This window comes from Enhydra lutris, unplaced genomic scaffold (assembly GCF_002288905.1).
Source record: "Enhydra lutris kenyoni isolate GAN:26980312 unplaced genomic scaffold, ASM228890v2 scaffoldscaffold48, whole genome shotgun sequence".
NCBI lineage: Eukaryota > Metazoa > Chordata > Mammalia > Carnivora > Mustelidae > Enhydra > Enhydra lutris.
This window is the reverse complement of record NW_019154132.1, coordinates 3,829,435-3,857,425: the sequence shown is the minus strand read 5'-3', so window position 1 is coordinate 3,857,425 and position 27,991 is coordinate 3,829,435. Positions and strand designations below refer to the sequence as shown.

General features: G+C 51.8%; 1 protein-coding gene across 1 annotated transcript; it reads left to right on the top strand.

The window, feature by feature from the left end:
* The first annotated feature begins 191 nt into the window (after nt 1-191).
* On the top strand, nt 192-27,684 carry LOC111156762 (PX domain containing 1). Its single transcript, XM_022517829.1, has 5 exons — nt 192-500; nt 13,821-13,912; nt 14,653-14,770; nt 22,222-22,333; nt 26,494-27,684. Exons 1-5 carry the CDS (start codon nt 245-247, stop codon nt 26,609-26,611), a joined length of 696 nt encoding a protein of 231 aa, XP_022373537.1. The 5' UTR covers nt 192-244; the 3' UTR covers nt 26,612-27,684.
* Nucleotides 27,685-27,991: the final 307 nt, after the last annotated feature.

The window sequence follows — 27,991 nt, the reverse complement described above, 5'->3', positions numbered from 1 at the left end:
TCCCGGGTCCCGAAAGACCTCGGACGGACCCTGACCCCGGAGAGACCCCGGTCCCGGGCAGACCGCAGGCACACGGCGGCGGACCGATTCCGGCCCCGGAGACCTTGGACGCACCCCGGCCCGGGAGAGTTCCCGGCCGGATCCCGGCTCCGGGCAGACCTCAGGCAGACCCCGGCCCCGCTGGCGGGCGGGCGGGCGGGGGCCGAGGGCGCCCCCGGAGGCGGGGGCATGCGCGACCCGCGGCATGGCCTCGGCGGTGTTTGAGGGCACCTCGCTCGTGAACATGTTCGTGCGCGGCTGCTGGGTGAACGGCATCCGCAGGCTCATCGTCAGCCGGCGCGGCGACGAGGAGGAGTTCTTCGAGATCCGCACGGAGTGGTCGGACCGCAGCGTGCTCTACCTGCACCGCAGCTTCGCGGACCTCGGCCGCCTATGGCAGCGCCTCCGCGACGCCTTCCCCGAGGACCGGCCCGAGCTAGCGCGCGCGCCCCTGCGGCAAGGTTCGGGGGCTGCGGGCACCGGGGTGGGGTGGGGAGGGCGCATCGGATGGAGTCTTAGGGGGAGATGTGGTTGCGAGGTCGTTTCACAGTGCAGTAAAGGTAGGAGGGGAAGTTACTGAAGCCGAGATTGCGGCTCTCCCCTCTGTCGTTGGGACGGGACGGGGGACGCTTAGATCCTGCGCCCCCAAATGAAGGGCGCGCAGGGCAGCAATGGTAGGAGGACGAAAGCCAGCTCATAGAGCCCTGAGGCCCTCCGGGCGGAAATCAGCAAGAGGGGCGTCCCGACTGTCCCCAAGGACGAGTCAGTGACCAGTGCCAGTACAGCGGCCAGTGTGGGCCAGTGTCGGGGTGAGCTCCAGCCCGACTCCGGAGTGGCGGCTTCCCTCCCTCCTCACCCTCGGGTGGGCCGGCTGTGACCCCCACCCCTCCCGGAAAGCGACAGGACGGGGCTGGGGAAATGTTTGGGAAGAGTTAACAACAGTGTCCGTTTGGGGTCGCGTCGTGTCTGGCAGCCATCCCCCTCGGAGTGCTCCCCTGGAAAGGGCTGTGCCTCTGATCTTCTCCCGTGACAGAGGAGCCCGAGTACGAGGTGCCACGCAGCCTTCTGTCACTCGTCCGGAGGGGCCTCCCTGCGGCCGACTTCAGGGGAGAGAGCCCAGGTCCCCACGCCAGGGGTGGGACCGCATTCGGGTTTGATTAACTGCGGCCTGCCTCCTCCCAGGCCTTGTGACTGTCCTGGCTCCTGGGGATTCGAGTTCTCAGAGAACTTGTGTGGCTTCCCCTTTCCTACGCCCTGGCTGACGCCCATCCCACCGGCTGCACTTTGGAGGCCAGGAGGAGAGGCGGCTGGAAGAGAGAAGGAAGCGCGTGAGAGAGGCTGAAGTTGAGCCTAGAAGGAGGGGCGGGGTGGGCGGGTTCAGAAGGCCGGGGGAGAAGGGGAGAAGAGGCCTGGGAAGACTGTGGAGCACTGAACAGTCCTTACCCCCGCCCCCACCCCCTCACCGCTTGTGACCACCTGCAGCTCTGAGACTAGTCACACTTCACGGAGAGGCCTTCCTTTCCACAATCTTACAAGCAGACCTGGTGGCACCTGTAGGGGACACTTCCTGAAGCTGAGGGACCCCAACAAGATTCCTTAGCTGTTGGACTGCCTGAGGTCTTAAGATAACCTCTACTTCCCCCTGCGGAGCCCCCGCCCCAGTGTGTGAATTATATGGATGATTAACTCAGTTCTCATGACATCGTTTGGAAGGGCTCCCAAAGCCAGCAAGTTAGAAGGCCCTGAGTGAGATGGCCTGCCTTTCACGCTTCTCTTTGCTCCCCAGAGTCTCAGGTTTATTGCCATTCTGGAGATGGCTGAGCGTTATTTCAAGCATGGCAACAGTTTTCCTTGGATTTGCTATTTGGGTGTGTATATTGTATTTTTTTTTAAACAAAAGAATGTTCAAATCAGGAAAGCTTGCATGAAGGAACGACGGTTTGTTCAGTGACTTACATCTTTGGTGGAACAAGGCGAGCCGTTAACAAATTAGAGCCCCTGAGAGCCGGCCAGTGCACATGCCCTCCCCTGTCCTTGCCAGGTCTCGCTCTGGGCGGGTGGGGGGTGGGACAGCTCAGCTGGGACCCCAGGCAGGCAGTCAGGCTGGAACTGAGCTCCTCCCCTGTAACACAGAACCAGTCCTACTTTTTTGGGGGGGGGGTGGGGTTCAGGATTAAAATGCATAGTGTAGTGTCTCATAATAGTAAGCCCTCCATACATGCTGGTTGTTATTGTTACCCTCAGCATCAGCTGCTCCTGGCAAGGGTTGTAGCCAGTGGGGAAGCCCTGGGATCTGGTAGTGAAAAGGACTTGCCGGGAGCAGAAGGGAGGTGGGTGTGAGCCACTGGACCTGCCTTGCACACACCCCGGCTCTGACCCTTCTGTCCTTGTGCTAACAGTGCTGGGTCAGTTCTGGGTTCCTGAGATGTAGACACAGAGTGTGTGTCTGAAGTGAGAGTGAGACAGATTTAGGAAGAGGGGGATTACCAGGGGGAAAGGAAGATCTAGAAGGATAGGAGAGCTGCTTAAGTGTCTGAAGGAGGGAGAAATTAGTTTTGGGTGTTAGCCCTGCTGCTGGTGGAGGTGGGGGTGGGGCAGGTGCTTAGGATGGGGACCAGTGATGGGGTGAAAAGGCTTTCTACTGGAACTGCTGGCCCCTTTGTTCAGGGGAGACCCCTCTGAGGGCTGGGCCAGCACCCCCTGGAGGGGAGGAGATGGGGTGACCTTAATTCTTTGTCCTGGTGGTCCTTGATTCTCTGCATGAGGCACGCTGCTACTGCTCTGGGGCACCCCTTTGAGTTTCCGTTGTGCAATCCCAGGGGAAGCCCCGTTCTTTTCTTAGAGTCTTTTAAGTTCAGGGAAATTGTTCACTGAATCAAGTACATAATAGTAATGTATTAAGAGAAGATTCTACCTGATTTCCATGCAGATTTGTTATTTGCATAAAAACATTGTCTGGATATACAAACTGTAAGTACAGAAGGCAACCGGATGCGTGTGTTGTATGGGAAATGTCAGGTTTCCTCAGTATCATTCCCCACCAGATTCCCTCACTGAAATTTATTGAAATGCTTCTGGGCCAGATTAGATTTGTGCTCTCGACTTGACTTCTATTAACGAGCCTCGCAAGCAGATCTGGGTTTCAGAGCTCATGCTGGGAGCAGGCAGGTAGCTCTTCTTGGGAATGTCCGACTGAACGCCCTCATGGGGCGTGAAAGCCTTGCCCCCACTTGCATTTTTGAGTCTGTATGCAGCTAAAGGGATGCTGAGCCCTTTTCCTTCGCCCCTCAAGTCGTGCTATGGGGGAGAGTGTGTGGAGAGAATGGGCTTTTCTCTCCCTTTGGCACACACACTGTGGTGTTAGGCTCGGGGACTGTCCATGGCCTTGAATGTTTCACTTTGGCACACGTTGTGTAAAGATACTGCGGGCCCTGCACACGCGGAGGGACCTCGCTCACTCACTTACCTTCCTGGCCTTCTCTTGGGCAGGGCTGACCTCAGGAATTGTCCTGCTTCTGTCCTCTGTCCTTTTGTTCTTAGAATCTTGGCTTCCCACCTCACCCTCTTCTTCCTCTGGATCTGAGATACCCACCCATCCTTTCTGGTGCCCCGGCCCAAGGAGATAGAGACAGCTGTTTCCTCTGGATATTATCTCTGGGTGACAAGGGGCTCCTTTTGATTTTTCTAAACCCCTCACCGGTGGGGCTGAGTCTTGAACCTGAATTCCCTCTGTGTGATACTTATGTGGTTCCGGGTTTCCTGATGTCGTCAGGGTCTCCTGCCTGTTCCATCTCTTACAACTGAGAAGGTTTACACGTTAAAACATAAACATGCAGAATCTCTGATTGGCTGTTTGGTGCTCTTTGCCCATTTTTATTTTTATTTTTATTTTTATTTAATAACACCGATTTCAGGCCTGGTGAAGTCTGAGCCATCCTGGTCACCACTCCAGCAAGAGATTCTATTTCCCAAGTAGTCAGGTGACCTTTGATTCTTGATGACCATGAAATCCAACATTTTGGTTTCATATTCATTCATGCAGTGAGTATTTGCTGAATGCCTGCTGTGTGCCAGGCATCATTCTAGGGGGTGGAGACACAGCAGTGATCAAAAGAAGACCCAGAAAAAAAAAAAAGAATCCTTGCCCTCTTGATTGTCTTATTGTTGGGAGAAATCCAACAATAAACAAAGATAACTAAATAATATGGTAGATAGTGATAAATATTCAGAAGGAAGCAAGTAGGCAAGGAAAGCGGCTATGACTTCTAGAGGGAGGAGTTAACTTTCAGATAAAGTTCTCCAGATAGTCTCAAAGGAAGTGATCTTTGAGTCTAGGCCTGAAGGAAGGGAGGGGTCAAGCCTCTTGGTCAGTACTTGGGGAAGCAAGCATTCCAGGCAGAGGCAGGAGCAAGTGCAAAGGCCCTGAGGCCAGCATAGGACTGGTCTACCTGCATAAGCATAGATAGTCTGGTCTTAGATTTGAGATTCTGAGGACTGGAGTTAGGGTACCCAGGAGAGAACCAGAAAAGGCTGGGTGCAGATATATTTGCCGAGCTCCCACAGTCCAGACCATGCTCCCAGGCCCTGAGCCTGCCCACTCATTCTCACATGGACTGCAGGGGAGAAGCTCTGTTCCAACACCGGCTGATGCAGAGGAGAAACTGTAGAGCCACCAAGCTTACTTGCCTAGTGGAGGTGGCAGGAAAGAGATCAGATGCCACATGGGGCCTGGGCAGCAGACCAGAGGCAGCAAACCCAGCTCTGCCTGGCCTCACAGGGCCCTTGTAGCCTGGTGCTGGCTGAGTGTGGCTCTGCCCTTTGCCTCAACACTGCTCCCCACCCCACAGCCCTTGTGTCACTTCACTTTAGGGCATCCTGCCCCTTCGGACAGGGGCAGCTTTCACTTCTCACGGGGATTTGGGGGTATTCTTTTTGATTCACAGATGTATTTTTTGAAGCTCTTCTAGATCGGTGGTTTGTGCGCTTTTCCCAGGCCCCAGGGCAGCACGCCATCCCAGTCCAGCACCAGCGTGTCCACCCCCATGTAGCCTGCTCTCCTCTCTCTGCCTTCTGTTTTCTCTCTCTTCCCCAAATGTGCACCCGAGCTTCGTTGCAATTTCCTTTCCCTGCACTCTAGGGCCCTCTCATTTCTCTGCAAGTGGCTGAATTGGTTCTTGGTCCTGTGATCTCATCCCATCAGATCTCGGACGGTTGGGGGGCCCCAGGTGACCTGACCTCACCTCTCAGCTAGAGAAGGAGCCAGCCAGAAACTCACACATGGGGTTAGGTGGCTGGCTTCTAGGTCACAGTTACTTTCCGCCAAATTCCCGAGAAGAAACTTGGCCTGCTTCTTGAGCAGACAGCTCCAGGAGCCTCCCCGCTGCCCTCGGGCTGGCCCACAGGGACACCGGCCCCCTTCCCTTCTAAAGTCTGGGCCTCATGTGTCTCTGTGGTCTGTCTCTACAAACACTTTTCCAAAAGCTGAAAGATGTTCCTGCGTGGTGAAGAGTCAAGGAAAGGCGAGACTGGAATGCCCGTGGAAGTGAAATAATGGGGATTGGATGAGTTTGTCCCTTTGCAGTGAAGCTCAGCCTGGAGTAAGGTGGGATTCAGGCAGGCTGGTAGTGAGAATGAGCCTCATGTGCATTTGCCCTGGGGGGCCTCTCTAGCAGACCCACCGTGGGGCCCCCCTCTGCCTTCCTGGGGAGGGAGTGCGTCCAGAACGGTGGCTGGTATTGCTGATTCTCTCAAATCGCTTTTTCTTGGTATTTGTGTTCATTTTTACTTTCTTGGATGTCCCTAGGCATCTGCTGGACGCTTCCGGTTGTGATCACTAAACAATGGTCTCCATGTCTGGGAACAGGCCTGAGAAGCTCCCTGGGGCTGCTTGGTGTGCACCCTCTCCTTGAAGGGTGGGGCGAGGGCCTGTGCACCATTCTCTGCTGGCCAGACTGGGCTTCCGTCAGTAATGGGGGCACGGGTGTGTCACACCCCGGCACAGACCCACATGCAGGATGATGTAATTTTCCAAACAGACACCTCCAGTCTGCCCTCCTCACCCCACCCCCTAAATTGAGTCATGACCGTGAACGGAGCCACTTTGGTCCGTGGCTCATTTATGCTGGCAAGCTTTCATATTTGTTTTGAGACCAAAACATCTTAATCACCCTTTGCTGATATGTAACTTGGAATCAGCAGGAAAACTCTGATGAGCAGTAATTGGACAGAGAGTAGAGGGAGGCGGGAAGGAATCCCATGTGGTGAAAACTTCTGCCTAGAGCATCTGAATCCCAGCAGGAGCCCATCCTGCTTCCTGAGGGAGAAAATTCCCCACCCTGGCCCCAAAGAGTGAGGACCCCCCTGGGGACAAGGATCCAGGTGGGAGGGGTCGGGGTCATAATGACTCCCTTGGGGGTATCGCAGGGTCCCTGTGGGAGAGGCTCAGGCTGTGCGGTGGAAGGTGGGGGCTTTGGAAGCCCACAGGTGAGGAATCAGAGACCGACTCTGTCCCCTGCTCCTCGCCATGACTTTCGGCAGTTGCTTAGTTACCCAAGCCCCAGATGCCTGATTGATGAAATGGCATGAAGGTATCCCAGGTAGGGCTGCTGGAGGGCCCGACAGCCATGGAGTACCCAGAACCGGCTGGACGCCTGAGACCCGAGACCTGCCGGGTGTGGACTCAGGAGCACAGGTCCCTGGAGCTTCCGCCGTCTGCTCCTGGACACGCAGCATCTTCCCCGGGGTAGTCCAGATGAGCGGGGGTGGGTCCAGGGCCCCCCCTGCTGCTCCTGACGGCATCCGCTTCCCTGGGCCTCGGCCCCCCACCCCCAGGTCCCTAGGAGGCATGGATGGTGCAAGCCCCAGCCCAGGCTAAAGAGAAAGCCCACAAAGGGGGTCACCGCCCTTACGTACTTCAGTGAGAGCCCTGCAGACCAGGTCTGTCGCTTTGCCGATCCAGAAACTAGAATTTGGCGCTTGGAGGGGGTCAGGCTTGGGGACTGTGCTCCAAGGGGCGATTTCACCAGGTAGAGATGACTGTGGGATCCTAGGGTGGGTGCGTATCACTCTAAGAAATGCAGTTGCCAAGTGGGTAGGGTTCTTGTGAGCAGAGCCTACATGGGAAGCCATGGCTCCCCAGTGCCCACTGTGGGGTTTACCCTTAATGCCCTTTGTCGGGCCCTGCTTGTTTTAGTCCTCACCCCTCTGGCCTCCTTAGGGCCTCTGCACTTCCTGACCCCACTCAGCGTTCCTCTCCTCCCTCCCCGGGCCCCCTGTGTGGCTCACCCTGCAGGCCTCCGACCCTGGTGAGGGTGTCCCAGCTTGGAGTACTCCTGCCCCCTCCAGGGGACACCCTACTTTTTGTGGCTGATGTTTGCCACATGCCCATTGTCCTGACTAGCAGGAAAGCTCTGGGGAGCCCGGGGCCGTCTGTCTTTCCAGCTACGGTACCCCCCCCCCCAATGTGATAGGGTGCCTGGCACGGATAGTTTAGGAGGAGTGGCTGAATGCGTGCTTCCTGTTTGGGGAACCCAGCAAAGGATGGGGTGTCCTAAATACCTTTGATCCAAAGACAGACTCCCTGAGGGAGTGGCTTCTAAAATGCAGTAAGTGGGAAGTTCAGTAAAAGAATTGTGCTTTTATTGGGAGAGGATAATGAAGAGGGCCAGGGAGGGAGGGACTGGGGAAGGGCACAGTCAAGGCCAGTACCGTGGAGTCCAGCAGTCCTTCTCTCCTGCTGATAAAAACACATCATTCAAGGGGGCACCTCCCAGGAGCAGGAAGAAGCAGAGAAAGGAGAATCTCCTCTCAGCCCCTTCTTGGATCCTCAGGGAGGTGCTGTTTCTTCTCGGCCTCTTTGGTGTCCTTGATGCTTTCTCTGCCCTGCTTTTCGTTCTTGGAAAGATGCAGAAGAGAAATGCGTGCCCAGCAGCTCTCACCTCTTACAGCTCGGTGTGAGCATCACCAAAGCAGGCAGCCTCATGGAAGGAGGGTGGGAGGGTGAACCGTGCCAGGAGGGAGGGAGAAACAAGGTTTCTGTCCTTCCAGAAATGCTGCGCGACACCCCACGCACAGAACTCTACATAGAGTAGAGTAAGCACGGGCTCCTCGGGAGTGAGGGCCCCTCCTGGGGTGCTTAAGTGTGCACAGAACCAGCTCCCTTATGCTGTCAAGCAGATCATTTCTAACTCTCCGCTTCTCAAATGTCGGCTGCCTATTTAGAAAACAGGTACCTAGGAAATCAGCATTGAAAATTTCCCTGGAAGATTTCAACTATTTTACTTCTAAAATGGTTATTACACACCACCTTTGAGGAATACCTCTCTCTCTCACATGCAAGATGACCCGAGCCGTCTGCCTTGCTGTACGGTGTGTTGATGGACACATTTTATTAAATGGAGAAGGAAATCTTTAAACCTAATTTATTATCTGACTCAATTTGAAAGTGTGCTTTACAGAAAATTTCCCTAGGGCTCTGCTGTGAGTCTCCTCTAAGAGACGTGTTCTTGGGGTAATGGGCACTCCTTAATGTGCTTTGAAAAGGACGTTCTTCCTTAGCAGTTGATCCAAGAGGCACCTTGTCTTTATTTCTGGAATGAGGGGAGAAGGCCCCAGAGTCTAGCCATGGAGGAAGCCCCGCAGTTACCAGAGGTGTTCATCCCAAAGCCTCCACTTACTGAAAATGTGGGACTTTGGACTCAGGGTTTCTGAGGTTAGGAAACTGCTTTGTTTATGTTTGCTCTCCCTGATAAGTCTTTGTGATGACTCCAGCATGTTCATTTTGGATTCCAAGAATAAGTCAGGTGTTTATGTTTGCATAAAGAAGCTAATCCTAGGGGTGCCTGGGTGGCTCAGTCGGTTAAGCGTCTGCCTTTGGCTCAGGTCATGATCCCGGGGTCCTGGGAGGGAGCCCTACATTGGGCTCCTTTTTCAGCAGGGAGCCTGCTTCTCCCTCTCCTTCTGCCTGCTGCCCCCCCTTCTTGTGCTCTCCCTCTCTCTCTCTCTCTCTCTCTCTCTGACAAATAAATAAATAAATAAATAATCTTATAATTTTTTTTAAGATTTCATTTATTAGAGAGTGAGGGAGAGATCACAAGTAGGGGGAGAGGCAGAGACAGAGGGAGAAGCAGTTTCCCTGCTGAGAAAAGAGCCCAGAGGATAGATAAATAATCTTAAAAAAAAAAAAAAAAAAAAAAAAGCTAATTCTGAAAATGACAGAATCACATTTTGGGTTCTCAATTTTCAGTGCTAAACTAGTTTAGAAAGAAAGGACAAACTGGCTGCTCTAGGCTGGTCTTTGGCCTCCAAATATATTTAAGTTAACAGACTATAATTTATATATAATCACATTATCAGTCTTTCAGATTCAAATCTTTACTTGTTTTGAGGCTAATCAAATTTACACATTACAAACTGGGTACAGTGAAATTTTACAAATGGGGATTATATGAGTGACTATGCTTTATCGGAAATTAAAAAGATTTCCAGGGTCTGTGAAGTCTGCGAGTCTACTTCTAACAATTAAAGCGCTGGTGGACCCTCCTCCCTTCTGTCCTTACCAGGCGAAACCTGGTTGGTTCCACAGAGTGCTAGCACCCCCTGCTGGCTACTTCTAGGGTGACAGTCTTATAACCAGTAGATGCTTACCAAGTTTTTCTGTCCAACTGTGCAAAATCTCAACCATTTGCCCGCCTACAGCTTTTGTTATTACCATCACAGATAGGAAAACGAAGTCAGACAAGATCCCCACAGAATTCTTGTTCCATCCACAATATTTGGAACATAAAATCCAGAAGTATTTAGATTGCTGTGTTTAAGCCTATTTTTAAAAATAAGTTTTAAAATTGCTATTTGCTGTAAACAGTTCCTATTCGGAGAAGCTTTATCAGCCATTAAAAACCAAAGCTGTTGGGTCACAAAGGAAAAATACAGCAGATAGGCTAGAAGGAAACTCCAGTGCATATAATCTGTTTGGGGTAGCAGTCCTTTGTGGGCTCTATTCTTGCCACCTGCCCGTGAAAATAATGCAGTGTTCCACAACTTCACCTTTTAGCCCTGTCACATTTTGAGAGTTTATAATAATTTCGGGTCTCGCAGTAGGTGTCTAAATTTCCCACCCATCATGAAACCGGTAAGTCTGAAGAAAGGAACCCCCATGTGTATGAAATTCTAAAATGATGATTTAGTTCATATTTGCACTGTGGCCGTTTTGGGCTTGTCTTTCTTAAAAATATTTTCCTAACACATTTAAGGTAGCCATCATTTGATGGGAAGCACTTTTAAAACAACTGAGAAGGGTGATGTCCAGGGCCCCGGAGGGAAGGGAAAGTCTGGGCTGCAGGGAGGTGCTTGGAGAGTGGTGACTCCTTCATGCCATGCCTGATTTGGGGTGTTGGGGGACTTGCTATGCTCTGAGCTCTGGTTGGTGGTGGTAGCTGCTGTTAACAAGGTTTCATGGTGTTCAGCTGGATCCATCGTTTCCTGAATCCCTCTGCTTTTGATTAACTGAGGCCTCTGCTGGGGTCACCCGGGAAGCCAGGATGGAGAAGCAAATGACAAAGTGTGCCCCCAGCTAAGGGGCAGCCACCTGTCATTAATGTTCTTGGAGCGAGGGATTCCAGCATCTTCCTTTGCCCGGTAAGTTTCCAGAGCCTCCTTTTGTTTGGAGGCGTGTTTACATTTCCAAGGAGAATGATCTGGCTGCTGTTGAGGATCATAAAGACAGGTCAGAGGAAGCAGTCTGGCTCTGCACACGTCCACAGATAAAATCAGGCCGGCAGGCTCATGACTCATACGTGATGCCACTCGACTGTCAGGCCTGCGACCTCGAGCTAGCTGGCAGCAGGTTCTGGTGTGGTGCTGACTGAGTGTGGTGCTAAGAAGCATGAATTAGGGTGATGATCCTATGGGGCAAGATGGAGTGCACCCACAGAAGATCATTGACGCTTGACTTCTGTGCTCTCTTCTGTAACTTCGGTCGACCAACAGCCAGTAAACATAGAGTCCCCTTCGTGCGTCAGGCCCTGTGATGATAACAGTGAGAGGAAGAGGCACCTGCTCCCCTCAGCTTTGCGCACGGGGATCTTGGGGAGACCCATAGGTCCAGGAGCAGTCACAGGGCTGAGTGGTGAATACTGCAGAGGTCAGGAAAGTTCTCTGGGAGCCCAGAGGCAGCTCGGGTTCCGTCTTCAGATGTGGGGAAGGCTTCTCAGAACAGATGGTGTGCGCCCACACCTTAAAGGATGGGTGGGACATTCCTACCTGTGAGCCTGGGGGTGGGGGGAGGTCAGGGGGATTGTGTTTGGGTAGTGTGGACCTTTGAGATTGGCAGGAGAGTATGGGGAGTTGCAAGGCACAGAGCTGGTAAGGTAGGCTGGGGTCGATTGGGGAAGGTACTTCTTGCCTTTTTCTACTTCATTCTGGAAAACAATACCCTACCAGGAAGATAGGGCTGCTGGATAAAATACAGAACACCAAGTTGAGTTTGAATTTCAGATAAACAGCAAATAATTTTTTTAGTGTAATCTGTCCATACTACTGCTTTATTCACTGTTTATCTGAAATTCATATTTAACTAGGTGTCCTTTGTTTTATTTGCTAAATCAGGCCATTCTAAAAAAAGAAGATCACTATAGAGCAGAATGTATTTATCCTACTATATATATAACTTTGCAGCTATGAACTCATCCGTGGGCTGAACATTAATTAAATCAAAGATGTAACCCAAAATGTGTCATTGAGGCAAAAATGCATGAATTATAAACCTTTATACTACCTTAAGATTGTTAAGTCGTGATGTGTATCCTATGATTTGGGTATTTGTACGCTGCGTGCATTGACCATCCGAGAGGCTAACCTTCGTACAAATGCACGTACCAAATATAAAATAAGAAAACTACTGTGTCATAAACATGAGTGATTTAAAACTCGTATTCTAGAGGTAACGAAAGTTGAACTTTAATAATAATAGTTTTGTTCATCCTAGAATGAAGAAGCATTTGGTGGGGATGATTAATTCAATTGTCCTCTCTTAAAAACAATTTTCCAGAGGATTTTGCATTGGGCCTTTTTCCCTGGGCAGACTCCCGGTAGCAAGCAGAAGATGAAAGCATTTTGGTGCAAAGAGCAAAACAACGTGTGTGTGTGTGTGTGTGTGTGTGTGTTGCCAAGCAAGGAATTCAGGGCTGAGGAAGAAGCATCCTGAAATTCTGGTACTATTTTCTTTCTTCTTTCTGCTTCCCGGAACATGCAGGGGGCATGGTGGGGCCTGGTAACCCGAGGAAGAGGGGAGAAGGTAGAGAAGGCCCAGTCCCTTTCTCTGGTGACTGCTGGGGTGTGTGCCTGGGCCCTGTGGACAGAGGCCCCAGGTGGCTCAGCCAGCGAGCCACAGCCCAGCCAGCTCCCTTGGGCTCCAGCCACCTGAGCAGCTGCTGACTGGCCCCTGGGCCTGCAGGGCTGAGGGGGTGGGCAGGCCCAGACAGCCCCTCTGACACCCGCGGTGGCCTGTGCTTTAGGACGTTGAGGGAGCCTTGCTTAGAAGTTGGCCGTGACTCAGGCTGCTTGAAGGAATTCCCCCTGCGACAGCGTAGGCGTTCAGACATGTCCTTGCCCTATGTTCGGGGCTGTCCCTGGTTCCATGGATTGTATGTTTAATCATTTAGTTTAGGAAATTAACTTAATGACTTGTAGTTTCCGTTGATGAATTGCCTGAAGACCAAGCCTTTCTCCTGCAAAACCAAACCAAACCAGAACTGAAAACCTTAGACGCAGCAACTGGTAATAGTTCTGGGATGATCCCAGCACCTGGTCTGGCCTTGGCTCCCAGGGACCGTCCTGCCGGGCCACACGAAGTATGGCAAAGAGGCCTGTGTCCTTGGGAATGTCATTCCCGTGTCCCCAGGAGTCCGGTGTGTAGAAACTGAAACGAGGAGACTCAGGCTATTTCCTGCTCACGGGGAGACGGAAGCACACCCAGGTCTCCAGGCTGCCCGCCATCATAGTTTACAGACTAAAGTCTCTACTTCCCAAAAGTCACTCAGGATCCTGTTACATGTAAGGAGGGTAGATGTTCAGATTCTGAAAAAGTGCTGTGAGCCATACCCACTTTTTTTTTCTGGGAAAAGATCTGACTTTTCCCCTTCCAAACCCAGCATGTAAATGACTTGTCTGAATATGGACTCCATTTCCATAGGCTCTGTGGTGAGGTCAGTGGAGGCCAGGGGAGCCAGCCCTTCCACTGAGTGGGTGGGGCAGGTTCTGGGCCACACCCCCTGTGGCTGAGTGGGTGTGGCCTCAGGCCACACCTGCCTGGGGCTGAGTGGTCCCCAGTCAAGCTTTGGTCTTGTCATGAGGCTGGCCCTGACTGTCCCATTCAGAGGGGACTTTGATCACTGGCTTATACCTACGTTTCCCACTCATTCCACTGTCCCCCGCCTGCCAGACTTCTCCTTTCAGGGAAGGGCATCATCTCCCCCAGCACACATGGTAATCATTCACTGGGTCATTGAAACTTAAAATGAGGTTGAGAGCACTGCTTTCAGAGTAAGGCTGCGTAAGTACTCCCAGACGTCTTTGGTGGAGGGGGACACTGGGCAGTGGTTTCCTTGTCATGGGGTTGTCTGTTGTTCTGTATTTAATCTAGGAGCATATTTCCAGTCTGTTTTGTTTTTGGTTTTGGTTTTTTTGGGTTTTGGGTTTTTTTGTTTGGTTTGGTTCGGGTTTTGGTTTTTTTTACTTTAGGCATTTCTGTCTTAATTCTGTCTGAATGTCTGTCTCAATTCTAGGCCTGGTTGCCATCAAGGACGCCCGCGATATAGAGACCAGGCTTAACGAGGTGGAGAAGTTGCTGAAGGCCATCCTCAGCATGCCGTGCAAAGTGAGTACGACTGGCAGGGCTGGCGGGGGCGGGGGGGTGGTTGGGACACATCCTGCCCGCTTCCAGACAACAATGCCCTCACCCACGTAGCTGGTTGCTCCCTCCCTGGATGGTTCAGGCCATGGGGAGGGGCGGACAAAACCAGGGGAAAGGAAGACTTTTGTGGGCTCGTGCAGCTCCGTTTTCTCCTTGGTAAGAAGTGAGAGTCAAGGGCCATGGTGGCACTGAGTAGGAAGAGACATGGTCCCTCCACTACCATGGTCTTTGTTTTCTTGCCTCCACTCAGAAGCCCACCGGTCTTGCAGAGGGTGTTTTGGAAGAGGGTGTATGGGAGCCAAGGAGAGTGTTAGCATCCACATTGGCAGATGGCCTTTAAATGAAATGGGCAAGCTTCGTGCACTTGGGACCCACTTGACTCCCACGGGGTCCATTTCCTCCTCTGCGAATGGGGAAAGTCAACACACTCACCGTTTATCATAAGGGGGACACATGTGCGAAATCCGGCACGTACCAAGCGCTCAGAAAATCTCCCCATCGCTTCCATCCACCCCATCCCCTCTGTCCCTGGAGCCTTGCATTTTTGCCACATGGGGCCATTTGTAAGTGAAAGGTGGGCCTTGACTACAGCCTCATCAGTGTGGCCCCCCCGCCAAGCATCTGGAAGGTGCAGGGGCATCAGCCTCACACGAGGCCACCTCTAGGGAGGACTCTAGTTTAGTCATTAACGCACTTATCGCCAGTATTCCAGGTCAGAAGTTGTGCTCACCTTCTTTGAAAGATCTCCTCTGGACCAGGTGTTAAAAAACGACAACGTACATAAAATTCAACCCAGCTTTCAGAGTCCAGTGAAAATATCAGGTAAGAGCTGCAGGGAAGGTATGAGGAGGCCGGGTCCTGCTGTGGATGGCCGTGGTTCTCTGGAAGCCTTTTCAGTTCATCGGGTACACCTTCTACCCTTGGGATCCAGAAAGATGATCCAAAAGAGGAATAAAGTGGGTGGAGGCTGTTACCTGATTTTCATGGAACGGTGTTTTCCACCCATCGACCTGCAGTTTACACTTCTCCAGTTTCCAAAAGGAGTAACTCGGTATATCAGTGGGAACTTTCTTACGAAACAGGGTCACGATGAACACATTAATGGGGCACTGGGAAGTGAATGATGTCAATCAGGAGTCTAGCCAGCTGATGTAAGATTGTTCACATAATATGGCAGTGACAGAAAGGGGAGCGCACAATTTAGATGTCACTAACATTGACACCGGACCATACCTTCTAGCCCCGAAGAGGCCAATGTCTGCAGCAGTAAAAGCAAACGCTGGCTGGGAGGAGCTGCTGGCCGGCTCACCTGGGGGGGGAATGGAAAGGTGGGGGGGGGGGAGCTGGAACTTAGCCCTGTTTGGTGGCTTTCTGCATCTGGGTTGCAAATGTTGTTAGAACACTAGACTTTCATTTTTGCAGTACTGTTTTGGTGAAGGCTGCTGAGGGGCATTTTGTGGGGAAAAGAGCTCCGTCTCAGAGTCCTGGACATGGAACTCCCCCAGGCAATGGACAGTCAGCTTTGTTAGGCCCAAGAGATGGCATGTGACTGGGGTCGTGTGGGAGTGTGGCGGGTGGAAAGGGCGGAAAGGCAGCTACAAGAGGAGATAGAGTTTGGCTCAAGGGGAGATCCTGCAGAAGGTGCTGGTCTGTAGGAAGAAAGGAAGGATGGATTCTGCATTTAGCATTCTATTTCCAAATGGAGGAGGGAGGAGAGCAGAAGGAGCATGGGCGGGAGGGATACCCCGGAAGTTGGTGAAGAACAGTCAGGAGACGAAAGTGCATCTGAGCCCAGAGCTGTCTCCTAAGAAAGCACTGGGGGTTCACGGTGATAGGGAGATAGAGGACCAATCGGGATGGTGGTGGTGGGTGTCTTTAGTAGGAAAAGTGTCCTTACTGAGCTATGTGCTATAGCAGGGATGAGATTCTTAACCATGTGTGGGGGACGGGTGGAGAGGGTGGGCAAGTTCAGGGGACCCAAAGGGAAAGCACATTAGGATGTGATTGTGTGTGCGGGATGGCTGGCAGGCTTGGGCTTGCTGGAGTCTGCTGCTTTTGATGTCCATCCAACATGGCTTCCTGTGTGTTGTTAGGAAGAAGAGCAGGGTGTTTGGGTATCCCTCCTTAGCTGGCACTTAGTATCCAGAACCTTCTTCATAGGAGAAATGGCAGTCGTTTATCCCGATTGGGTGTCTATGGACCTCAGTCTTGGAGGGCACAGTGAGGGTTCCGGGACGCTTGTCACTCATGGTGGGTTTTATGTGCTGCCACTAGAGCACAGACAATCTCTGTTCTTTTATCCTGAGCAGAAGAGTCCCAGCACGGGTGTCACCGTTCTGCTTTATTTCTGTTTTGAGCCAATAGGAGAGCAAAGAGCAGCAGAAGTCTTCAGGGCCCTGTGCTGGTAGCAGGAGCGGGACACTTGCTTCCGGTTGACCCCGGCTACACAGAATTGCTTCTGATTAATTCTGGAGTGCAGCCACCTGGAAACACTCCCAGCGCTCTGTCTACCATCCTATTTTTACTTGTGACAGGGCTAAACACATGACATGCCCCATGTTTATCCTAAAGGGCTGGAAATAATGAGGTGAAATTTATCAGGGATAATTGTAGCCTCCCGTGTGAGGCTTTAGCTACACTCTCTGGGTCTTCTGTGAGGACTGAGGACAGGTTTTCGGTCCCAGGGACATTGCTGCGGGTACAAATAACCACAGGGATTTGAGTTCAGCACAGAACACTTTGTAGCAACGGGAACTCCGTCCAACAATGGAGTCTGTAAATATCTATTTCAAGTCTGATCTGAGAGCCTCGTGGCTCCCTGCAGAGGCCAGGGCAGCCTGTCAGAGGCATCCCTCTCAGGGTCGGCGGCTGGGAGAGGCCTCGCCCACCCTTTCAGAGCTAAGATTCCGTCTCCTGGGGCCTTCATGAATCTCCTTATCCACTTTGATCGATTGGGCACCAAGTCTGAGGCTTCTCCCCTGGAAGCGTCCCAAACTCCCCATCTCTGTTCCAGGACTAGGCGGCCCTCACTCTGTCTGAGGAAGGGCTTCTCACCATCAGTGTATAGATATGCAGACAATAACGGGGTGTGCCCCCGGAGTGTGAGATATACTTTCATATATCTCACTGAGTGAGGAAAGAAATATATTAAGACAATGAACTGTGGTAAATTAAAACATACTTTTCAATGAAACCTTTGTTTACAGTGCTACTGTAAGAACTAGTCTACACGTGGGCAAGCCATGTTCTTCAAGCTTGTTCTCCTATGTGGGTGTTTGTGGATTCGAGTTCCCCCCGACTTGAAGCTTCACACTCTGGGCAACAGGACCTCCCCCCCAGCCCGGGAATATCCACAGGTCTCTCTCTCTCTCTCTGTCTCTCTCAGCCTCCCCCCTGCCCCAGGACAGACCCTGAATACTGAGATTGGTCATTCTGGACCTCTGACTTCCTGGGCTCATTCATTTTCTCACAACCTTACACTCATGATAAAGGCCAAGTGCCCTAGTCATTCCAGCAGGCCAGAGTCTGGTTCACGCTAGCTTTTTGATGCCGTCACCATAGAACCCTTTGCTCCAGACCCCGGGCCTCCCCTTGGTGGGGCTTTGCTGTGCTGTGGGCTCCCATATTCCCTCTGTTCCCACAAACCTCGCCCGTCCATCCTGTCCTGCTAAATTCCACTCACTCCTGAAAATGCCCCTGCCTGCTGCAGCTCACCCCACCCTTCCTCTTCCTTTCCTCTCCGATTTCTGAATGCCTGCTGCTACTGTTGATGTGGCATGTAGGGAGGTGGCAGCATGGGCGACAGGCGCTGACCTAGGCTTCCCGTGGCGGGCAGGGGCGGGGGGGGGGGGGGGTTCATTATCTCCAGGCGTGCGCGGGGGCTCTGAGTGCGCAGCCGCGGAGACTGCTGAGCGCCAGGGCTCCGCTAGATGGCGCCAGGCGCTAGCCACATCCTGGGGCCGCTGCAAGGCGGTGGGAGACCCTGTGACCTCCTGCGGGATGCTTTGGGCGAGTACATCCTTAAACGTTCTTCCTCCCATGTGAATCTAAATGTTTATGGAATCAGAAAAACTTAAATAGAGTTTTCTACATGGTGGCTGGGTCCGTGCTTAGCAGGAAGCCTAAAGCGCCACTGTGATTTGACTACTTGGACTAATCTATGTAAGCCACAAAAATGTAATTATTCAGGTTTGGGGGCGGGGGGGTGGGTTGGAAATGAATTCTAATTTCGTATTTCATTAACCAGGCAGCTGTACCATCTCAACCTTAATTGTCACCGTACAAGGTTCATCCAGTTGGCGAATTAATAAAAAGGTCATGCTTTGGATTTTGTTTGATTGCTGGACTACACTGAAAATATAATGGGAGAGAGGATTTGGACGGAGGGAAGCTACACTGTGAATGCTTTCGGAACTGAGCTAATGGCTTCATTAAAAGAAGAACGTAGGAATTACTGAACTGAAGGAAGGATGGCCAATGGGGCAGAGGAGAGCATGGCGACAGCTAAAAAAATAGAAAAATCATGACCCGTACACACCACAGTCGTACAGTTGACCCCTGAACAGCACAGGGGTTAGGGGCTCTGACCCCTTGCACGTTGAAAATCCATGTATAACTTTGATTCCCCCAAAACTGTTGACCGCAAGCCTTGCTGATAATATTAACAGTTGATTAATATATACTTTGTATGTTATAAGTATTAAATATTCTTACACAAGTAAGCTAGAGAAAAGAAGATGTTATTAAGAAAACCTAAAGAAGAGAAAATACATTTATGGTACTGTAGTGTACTGTAGTGTAGTGTATGGTACTGTAGTGTAGTGTACTTAAAACACACACACACATACACACAGAGTGGACCTAGGCAGTTCAAACCTGTGCTGTTCCAGGCCAACTGTAATTGTTGCAGGAAAGGTCCACTGGTAAGATGAATGGGAAAAAGTTGGAGAGAAACAGATTCTGCACAGTATCAGTGCATTGCCCCAAGATATATATTGACTGCAAAGAGAAAGAGTGAACCTGGCAGAAACTTCTTATGCAAGTGATGCTGATGTTGACATCACACCCCCTAACAGGATGCGGGGGGGGGGGAGGGGACCACGGGGTCACTCTACAGGATTCCTGCTGGGAACACTCCACGTCAGTCAGAGCTCAAAAGCACCAGACAAATTGAGGGACCATTGATAAAATAACTCACCAGCCCCTCCCAAAGTGTTACTTTCATAGGAGATGAGGAGAGACGGAAGAACCTTCAGAGGCTGCACAAAACAAGGAAACAGCAATGCAGGGATCCCCAACAAAGGATCCAGGGCTGGGTCTATAACAGAAGAAAGGGACATTGGTGGAAAAGCCTGTACACTCCAGTAAGGGAGGTGTCTGGTTAAGTCCACCAGCTCTGATCATTGCACCATAGCTACGGCAAATGTTAACATCAGGAGAAACTGGTGAGGGCTACGTGAGAACGCCATGCCGTCTCTGTAACTTTTCTGTAATTTAAAATTAGCTCAAAAGATAGAAGTTAAGAAATGGCAAAGCAGAACTCTTCATGTGAAAAAAAAAATGAATGCAGAGAAGTACCTTGAAAAGGAACTGTTTCATGGAATCAGTCATGTATGGGATTAAAGTAATGACACTGGCCAGTGATTTTTTGCTATAGGGACTAAGCTGACTTCTAAGACATTCACATTCTATGTGCGTTTGGAGACGGGATTCAGATGTGAGCGCTGCTCTGTAATCATAACCTTTTCTCTGGTTCGGTTTAATTGCATGACACAACAGCTATGAAGACATTAGCAGTAATGACAGTCATCACTGCCATTTGCCCGGCCTGCAATACTTGTTAGATTCTTTACAAATACCATCTCATTTTATGTACTCTTGTGCTTTGGGGATGGGTATGCCCATTTTATAGATGAAGGAAGTGAGCAAGCAGTAAACTGCTCCCCATGCATGAGTAGCAGAACTGGAGTTCATAGCTTGCCTTGCACACACCATTAAACCACATGATTGTGTACAGAGGTTTCTTTGCAGGGAGAGTTAGGGAGTGATTTGTTACAAATCTGTTTTGGGGGGCTGGTAAGGACTCCATTTCTTAGAGATCCAAATTTCACATTTAAGAGAGATGAGGAAGTTTGAAAGTTCCTCTGTGAGGTAACTCTTCATTACCATCAGATAGGTTTTGTTGCACAGACATTTGTTTTCCCTTGCAGGATTTTCCCCTCCAAGCTCCCTTAGCAAAGGGGTGGTGGAAAAGGCTGGAGGCTGTGAGCTGGCTGAGGTTGGATGTGCTTCTGAGACAGACATATTTGAGTCAGAGTTAGTAAAAAGCAATAAAGAGAGGGGTTCTGTGCTGCTGTATGTTTTGATTGGAGAGGCGAGGGCATCTTAATCTTTCTTGTTACAATGTAGTCATCTTCAGAGTCTGTTCACTCAGACTTGGGTAAACATCTTCCCGCCTGTAGAAATGTCATTGATCCCAGAGGTTCCAAGCACTGACTTTTCATTAGGTCTTGGTGTTCCTTCTCATGACTTCAGGCTCTGCAAGCTTGTCTTTGCGCAGGGAGGGCGGGTGCAATTCAACCTGGAGGGGTGGGGTGGGCAGGGAAGAGCAATGCGCTGATGTCACCCAGAGTGTTACTGAAGGGACTGGTATTTCAAAAGACCAAAGAACCATGAGCTGTCACTTCTGCAGAAAGTCAAGTGGAGATGGTAGCAATTACTTGGTAAATCTGACTGATGAAGCATCGTTTTATTCCTGTGGGGCTGAGGAGGAAACCTTCTCTTTTTCTTTGTTTGTTTTTGTGTAGTTTTCCTAATTCCACATGGAAAGAAAGTCAAAGAACTGAGAACCAGGTATCTGGAAAGAGTAAAAATAAATAGAAAGTTACAATTATACTTATGAGAAAAGAAAATCCATGCATGGGAATAAAAAAAATCTAAATTATGATGAGATGAAGGAAAAAATTAAAAGAAAACAATCTCCCAAACAGTAGTGACAGGTGCCTAGGGAGACTGTGGACAGGTGAGGGATGTTTTTGTTACCTGCGCTGGGCCAGTAGGAGAGGAGAGCTATTTCAAGCTGTGTGTTTCTGTGTGTGAGCCTTTGAATGGGAAGATGATAATCCTTTGGATTTGAGAATGCCCCAGAAATTGAGTCAATTTTTTTTAAGATGAGGTAAGGAGAGGACCTGATTTGAGAGGACAGACAAGGGCGGTGAACATGACCCTTCCCTGACTAAGAGCTAAGGTTAGGGGCAGCTTTCCAGAGGGCTGAAGAACTCCCAGCACCGAGGAGAACTAGTAATGGCCACCAGACCAATTCTTGGAGCATTTTACAGAAACACATTCCCTGTGGAAATGTAAATAAAAGCTACACCAGATAGGAGAAGTCAGTCAAGACACATTGACTCCTTATACTTAAATGGACAAGATGGCGTGATGGAATCCGGTAACTCATGAGAGTTTAGAATTGAAGGGATCCTTGGAGACCATCCACTACTATGCTGAAATTCCCCAGTTGAGGATACTGAGTCCCAAGACCGTGGACCTCTGGTGGGTCCAGACTCCCAGTCCAGGGCTGTGTCCCCTGCCACACATCCAGGCATGCCTGTCCTCTCCTCTCCCGGTGTGGGGTAAACACTAGACTTCCATCCTCAGAAGCTCACTGCCTAAGGCCAATGTAGACTACTTAGTTTGACCTTTTAACTACCAAAATTTGTGCATACAGGTTAAAAAAAAAAAAAGATCAATTTGTTTACAGAATTATATAAAGTAAAAAGGTGAAGTTGCCCATTTGGTGTAAAATGCATACTGATCTCAGCTGACCCTCACAGCGACCCAGGGCAGTGGACAGTGTCATCTGCATCTCAGGCACAGGGAAGATCGGGTACCTGTGCAAAGCCTCATGGCGGCAATGTGTGATGGACCCAGACCCAAACCCAAGCCAATAGACGTGAGCTCAGTACTCTCTCTATGCCAGCTTTAAACTAATGGGGAGGGCTTTTGGGGAGGGTGCTGGTAAAATTCAGAGCATCTTCCTGGAGCCTCTTGGCTTATACAGGGTCCTCAGATGTGGTTTCTGTGGAGGTTGGCATTAGCTCCTGAATATGTTGGTAGGACTCCAGAATGGGCCTCTGGAGTGTAGAGCATTCTCTTGGAGTGTGGGGAAGAATTTAGGGCAGTAGATGGAGGGGGAAGTAGAGAGATTGGTATAAGCCCAAAATTTCAAAATCTGGCCCATCCTGCATATTTACTTCATTGCTTTCATTTTTCAGAAATCATGAGGTCCAATGGATTTTGCTTAGCAAATACGGAAACCATTGTTATTGACCACAGTATACCAAACGGAAAAGACCAGCACCTGGGTGTGGACCCGACAGAGCACTTGTAAGTAGACTGATTTGAATATAATTTTATAGAAGGGATCCCTGACCTGTCAGCCTGTCAGCTGGTGCCAGAGGCTGGAGTTCACAGCCCATACAGAGCTCTAGAGGAAGCAGATGTGGCCGGAGATACTGAGCCATCCTGCCTGCATTTGGACACTTTTTTGAAGTGTTTGACTTTTCTAGAGGACAGTGAAAGCTTGCTTCATAAACCTTGCAGGAACAAAGTTCCTTTGACCAAGGGGCTGGCTGAAAGGGGGCATTAAGGAGAAGTGGCCGGACTTCAGAGTCTGGTCTGTGCTGGGCCCTGAGGAACTATGGCGGCCATAAGCCTCCCTGCTCCAAGGGCCTGGTCTCCTGGGATGGGAAGAAATGTCCCCTGCATGGTGTCACATCACAGGGCTGGATTCTCCAGACTCTGAAGTGGCTTCCGTAGAGCTCACAGGCTGAAACCTGGCGCCACTGGGCCTGCTCTGAGGGGAAGGAGGATGTGTCTGACTAGTGAAGGCAGGATAGCCAAAGACACCACAGCCTTCCCTGTCCCTCCTTCTCTAATAACAGAACGTTTCACCATGATAAGCGCACTGGGAAAGCACAACACCTGGCGTCCCCGCGAGGCACAGCCTCCTTCATCCCTGGTGCACTTCTGGGTCATGTCCTTGGGAGTCTTCAGGAGGCAGCTTGAGGGGACATCACAGCTTGGCTTCTGTTGACTGTCCAGGCCAACCTCACGGCTCCTGCTGGTTATGTGAGCCTCAGGAAGTTATTTAACCTCTTCTGGCTTCTCTTCTCCTCTGAGTGGGGCCCCTGAGGCTCTCCCGGGGTCATTGTAAAGATCTCAGGTGGTAAATGGGAACCCCCTGGCCCAGGAGCCCCCGCAGGCCGCGCTGGGTGCTCAGAGTCTCCCTGGGGGCCCATGAGCAGCACATCCCGGGATCGGGGCCTTGGAGTCTCATATCCGGCCTTACCCACTGAGGGGCCAGTAAACACGCACTAGGACAGACTCTGTGCTGAGACCCACCCCAGCCAGCTGACAGCAGAGCAGAGCACGAGCCCCGGGTGTCCCTGAGCTCCTGCTACAGGCGGCCGGAGCCTTCTGCTGGAGTCTTGCTCTGTGACCGAGCACAGGGGGAGCCACGTCAGGCCCATGGAACCGGCAGCTCCCACTTTCTCAGTTTCAAAGATGTCTCCTGGGTCAATGGCACAAGGTTCCCTCACCATGGAGATGTCATGAAATGCTTGTGTAAGAGGTTATGATGGTAAAGCTGCTGGGGGTGGCCCTTCCCTGACAGGTCCTTGTCCCTTTGCATGCCTCCCTGTGACACCATGTGGCTTCATACCCACTGTGCGTGTCTATAGCTCATTCGTTCATGAGCCGGGGGTCCTCCATGATCACACAGGGCTGGCACCGAGGGGGCACGAGATTGCTCTCTATGAAGTGGGTGATTGGAAGGAGAGGCCCTGGAGCGTCATGGGAGGAGCTTCTGCGGAGGGGCTGTCTTGGTGGACGAGGGGCAGGTGGAGACCCTCCTTCATCAGTAGTAGGGTCCCAGCTCTGGCAGCACAGTTTCTCCCGGGAGACCTTTTCTGTCGTCGGGAGTCCTAAGAGGCCAACCCTCCCTCGGGGAGATTGGACAAGTAAGTTGAACCATGAATAGTTTTGCCGAGGAAAGAAGCTCACAGAGAGAAAGCAAGAGTGGTAACGTGACCCCACAGCTCTGCATGGAGAGGGATGACACGCCCTTAGCATGGGGCCGCTGGGCTTCAGGATGCCTGGCTGGCAGGAAACCGAGCAAGAAAAGCCTCGGTGATCCCAGAAAGGCTTAACAAAGAAATGTCTACTTCCGAGTGGCTCAGGGGAGCATTTAGAGGGAATTCCTGAGGCGGGCTTGCCAGGGTTTTCTCTGGGTGTCTGATGTAGGGCAGTGCGCTGAGCTGACAGTTGGCCGCTGACTGTCTCTCAGGAGCAATCTGTTTTAACACTCCACAGGGCTGTCAGGCAGGTGGTGGGGGTTGATGATGGGGACAGGAGGTCACAGATAGATGTCGTTGGAGAACAAGGCTTTGCCTCCCTGCCACAGCCATCCTCCGTGGTACCTGTGGGTGACCGTTTGGCCCCCACACTGTGAATTCAGTGCTGTCAAGCCTGCCATTAGAACTTGTGCCGTGATGCCAAGAGGGCAGTCTTCATGCTTCTGGGGCAAGAATGTTCCAGAACCCAGGCGCGGACCGCACTGTGCTCAGGAAACGGGGGTGTGAGTCAGCAGGCCCGCGGGACCTCTGGTGGTCATCCTGGTTGGCTGGAGTTGTTACGGGGCTCCTAGAAATCCACCCAGAGCTGAGACAAGCCCCCCATTCTGTCCTCACAGGTTAGGAGCAGAGGTATTTGCCAGGCCTGCTGAGGGTCGCTGGGGATGACGAGGCCGCTGGACTCGGGCCGGTGACTCATTTTCCCCAGCGTCCCAGCTTCCCCTCCCTCCCTGGGTTTTTAGGGTCATGTGATGAGGGCCGGAGGTGTAGGAAACCGGCCCTGTTCCTCCCCAAGCTGAGCCTTTCCCTGCATCCAAGAGTCATCTTTTAAGTCATTCCGCTGTTGGTTTCCGGGAAGAGACCAAATCCTGGAAAAAAGTTGGAGAGCTGGTCTTACCTCCATGAGACTTGCCGCCCCGGAGGCTGCGCACACTTGCGTCGGAGCCTCGATCTCTTTCTCCGCAGCCACAAGCTACCCAGGCAGGCAGTGCGGGGAGGAGGAGCCGGCCTTGAGCCCTGCCCTGCCCCTGCAGCGGATGCGGGGAGGCCCCGCACATCGCCACACAACACCCCTCACTGGGGAGGCGGAGGCCTTTTCTCACTGATTCAAAGCCTCCTCCTCCACTTTTAACTTAAAGCTTGGACTGAGAGGAAGTAAGCCCCATTCTGAATTAGGAGGATGCTGGGAGGGGCGCTCTGCGGGCAGGGGCTGGGCCTTTCCACTGCCCCCCTGTGCGGCGGCTCCCGTGTCCTGGGCTCAGTTCGTGTTCTTCCCGGCCCCGCCCAACCCTTCCAGGCAGAGTGGAGCTCCTACAACGGTACTCACTAGTGACGCCTTCCAGTGCCAGGAATCAGCGCGGGGACACACTGTACGCTGTGGGTTCCTTCGCAGGCCGCTTGCTCCTGGGAGAGCCCTAGGAGAGCAGGGAGGGAGCGCGCCTCCGCCCACCTCTGCCCTGCCCCCTCTTTGTTGAAGAAAATGGAAAAAGCACAAGCAGCATCTCTGTGGCCCTTCCTGCGGAGAATGTCCCTCAGGGAGCTGTTTCTCTGTTTGAAAAATCTGGAGGTTGTTACCCCCTCCCCCCCCCCGCCCCCCAGCTTAGGAGGCGGTGTCTGGGTTAGACAGGGAGTGGAAATGGTTTCAACTCATGGGGGAATGCTTATCCGGAAGGCATTAGTCACCTTATGTGCGGAGTACATATTCTTCCCCAGCTCTTCCTGCCTGCGCTCCCCGCATGTAAACCCCCACACTGAATACACCGCCCCTCTAGAAGGAGCCCTCCCTCCATGACCTCCCTCAGGCCCCCACCCAGATCCTCTCTGGGCCGCTGATCTCGCACCCCTGAGTCAGCAGCACCATGTCACTCGGATGTGGTTAGGTTGTGAGCTTGTGACCACAGTGGCTTTTCCCACTCATCTGTGCTGTTTGTCTGTGGGGCCCCGCACGGGGTGGGCTCCGGTTCTCACAGACTGGCTCCCTGCCTTGCTTCCTGCCGTGTCCCCAGAGCCTGACACAGAGCAAACCCTGGACGGAGAAAAAGAATCGCTCTGTGAATGAGTGAGTGAATGAATCTCTTAGTAAACACTGGTTCATGAATGCAGATAGCAGTGTCTAAGCCAGTAACCACCAGAGCTGTCAGGGACTTTAGAGAAGGGTCCATTTCGCCTCATTAATTTGTCACCATGGTCCTTGTCACTCTTCCTAACCTACATTGAGAAGGCCATGCCCCATGGTCCGATGAGCCCATGCCTCATAAGGAGCCTTAGGGAAAGCCCTTCCCTGGTGTTTGGTACTGACCCCTAAGTGCCCTCCTGCCAATGACCTTCTGCCCTTTCTTTCTCCACTTCAGTGGGCGTGGGGGTGGGGGGTCAATGAACCAGCCCCAACCCTCACCTCTGAACTTTCCTTTTCAGGTTTGAGAATGGTGGTGAATTTACCTCAGAGCTGGAAGATGGTGATGACCCAGCAGCTTATGTCACCAACCTGTCCTATTACCACCTGGTACCCTTCGAGACAGACATTTTGGACTGAGTCTCTAGTGAGGCCCACCTCCCCCCACCCTTGACTGGTGGTTCTGTCCCGGCTGCAGGGGCCCCATTGCTGCCCCAGGCCTGGGTCAGGGGGTGTCTCTACGGTGACAGTGCCTGCGAGGCCTGGGCCCATGGAGCAGCAGGGCTTTCCAGAGGGCCATTCCCAAGGTTTCCCACAAGCAGGAGCCAGGTCCCCGGAGCCCCGCGCAGCCTGCTGCTTCTCTGCTCAGCACCACCAGCCTGTCTCCACCTGCCTGGGACTCGCTCCCCATCCGTGTGTGGGAGAGTCACAAGTGCCTGCAGGACATGTGGACACAGGGCGGACACACAGGGCCTGGCAGTTCCCTCGTTTCGCTGTGACTGCTTCCTGGGGAGGAGCCTGTGCCCTGGTGCGGCGCTCCCCATGGCCGCCTGGCCACCGCTCGCTCCCCACCATTCCCTCACACGCGCGACAGGAGCACAACATGGCCTGTGAGGTGGTGAGGAGTCACCACAGTCTGGACGACATGGGCAGGGAGTGTTAAGTAATCCAGGATTTCCCTGGGAACCAGGAGGTGTGGCTTTCATTTTCCTTTTTCATCTTCTTTGTGGAAACTGTGGGTCTGGTGTCAGCCAGCGGGGCTCCTTATAGAAGGTTCTTTTGGGAATGGTGAGTGTTGGCTACAGAGATAGGGAAATCACTGCCCATCAGGTCTCCATAAGCAAGGACTGAGAAGTACTGATTCCCCTCCAGAGAACAGAGTTCCTGCCTGGCCTGCCAGCATCTCTAACGCCCCTCAGCGTGGGGTAGCCGTGCCGTAAGCACCCCAGGTTCACCTCTCCTGCTGTTTACCAAGCTCTCAGTGATGTCATTGCCATATTCACCTGCAAGGGGGGGATCAACAGGAAAGCGCCGAGTCCCCCTTTGCCCCTTGGGGAGGGGGGGGAAGGCGGGTCTGCATTCTGTGTGCTGATCTCCTCATGGTGTCTACTAACGACCAACATTTGCTAATGTAAATAATAGTAAATTATTGAGAATCCTAATTCTTTTACACAGTCTGTTTTTTAATCTATTTTAATTAAATAAAGTGTATTACTCTACTCCAGGATTTAAGATGTCTGGTGTCTAAAGGTACGGCTCTTTCTATTCCAGGCCGCCTCAGGGCTGGCCCCAAGCATTCTGGCCTCATTGTTATTTAGAAAATGTGTTCTGTTCTCACCCTAGGGAATAATCTGTCTAAACCGAAAAGTGAACAAACAGCTTGTTTTTTTTTTATTTTTGTTTTTCTGACTTGGGGTTGCCCCCCCCTTCTCCATGTTCCTCTTGGCAGCCCCAGGAACTCTCCTCTGTGACCTGACAGCCTAGCATGGGATTTCCATGGGATCTGCGTTTCCCTTCTGC

Bases quoted from the DNA above. Each gene is read 5' to 3' on its own strand.
- LOC111156762 (XM_022517829.1), top strand. From the start codon at position 245: ATGGCCTCGGCGGTGTTTGAGGGCACCTCGCTCGTGAACATGTTCGTG. The intron at 501-13,820 runs GTTCGGGGGCTG...TCTCAATTCTAG, and splicing joins GCGCGCGCCCCTGCGGCAAG to GCCTGGTTGCCATCAAGGAC. The intron at 14,771-22,221 runs GTAAGAGCTGCA...TTCATTTTTCAG, and splicing joins GAGTCCAGTGAAAATATCAG to AAATCATGAGGTCCAATGGA.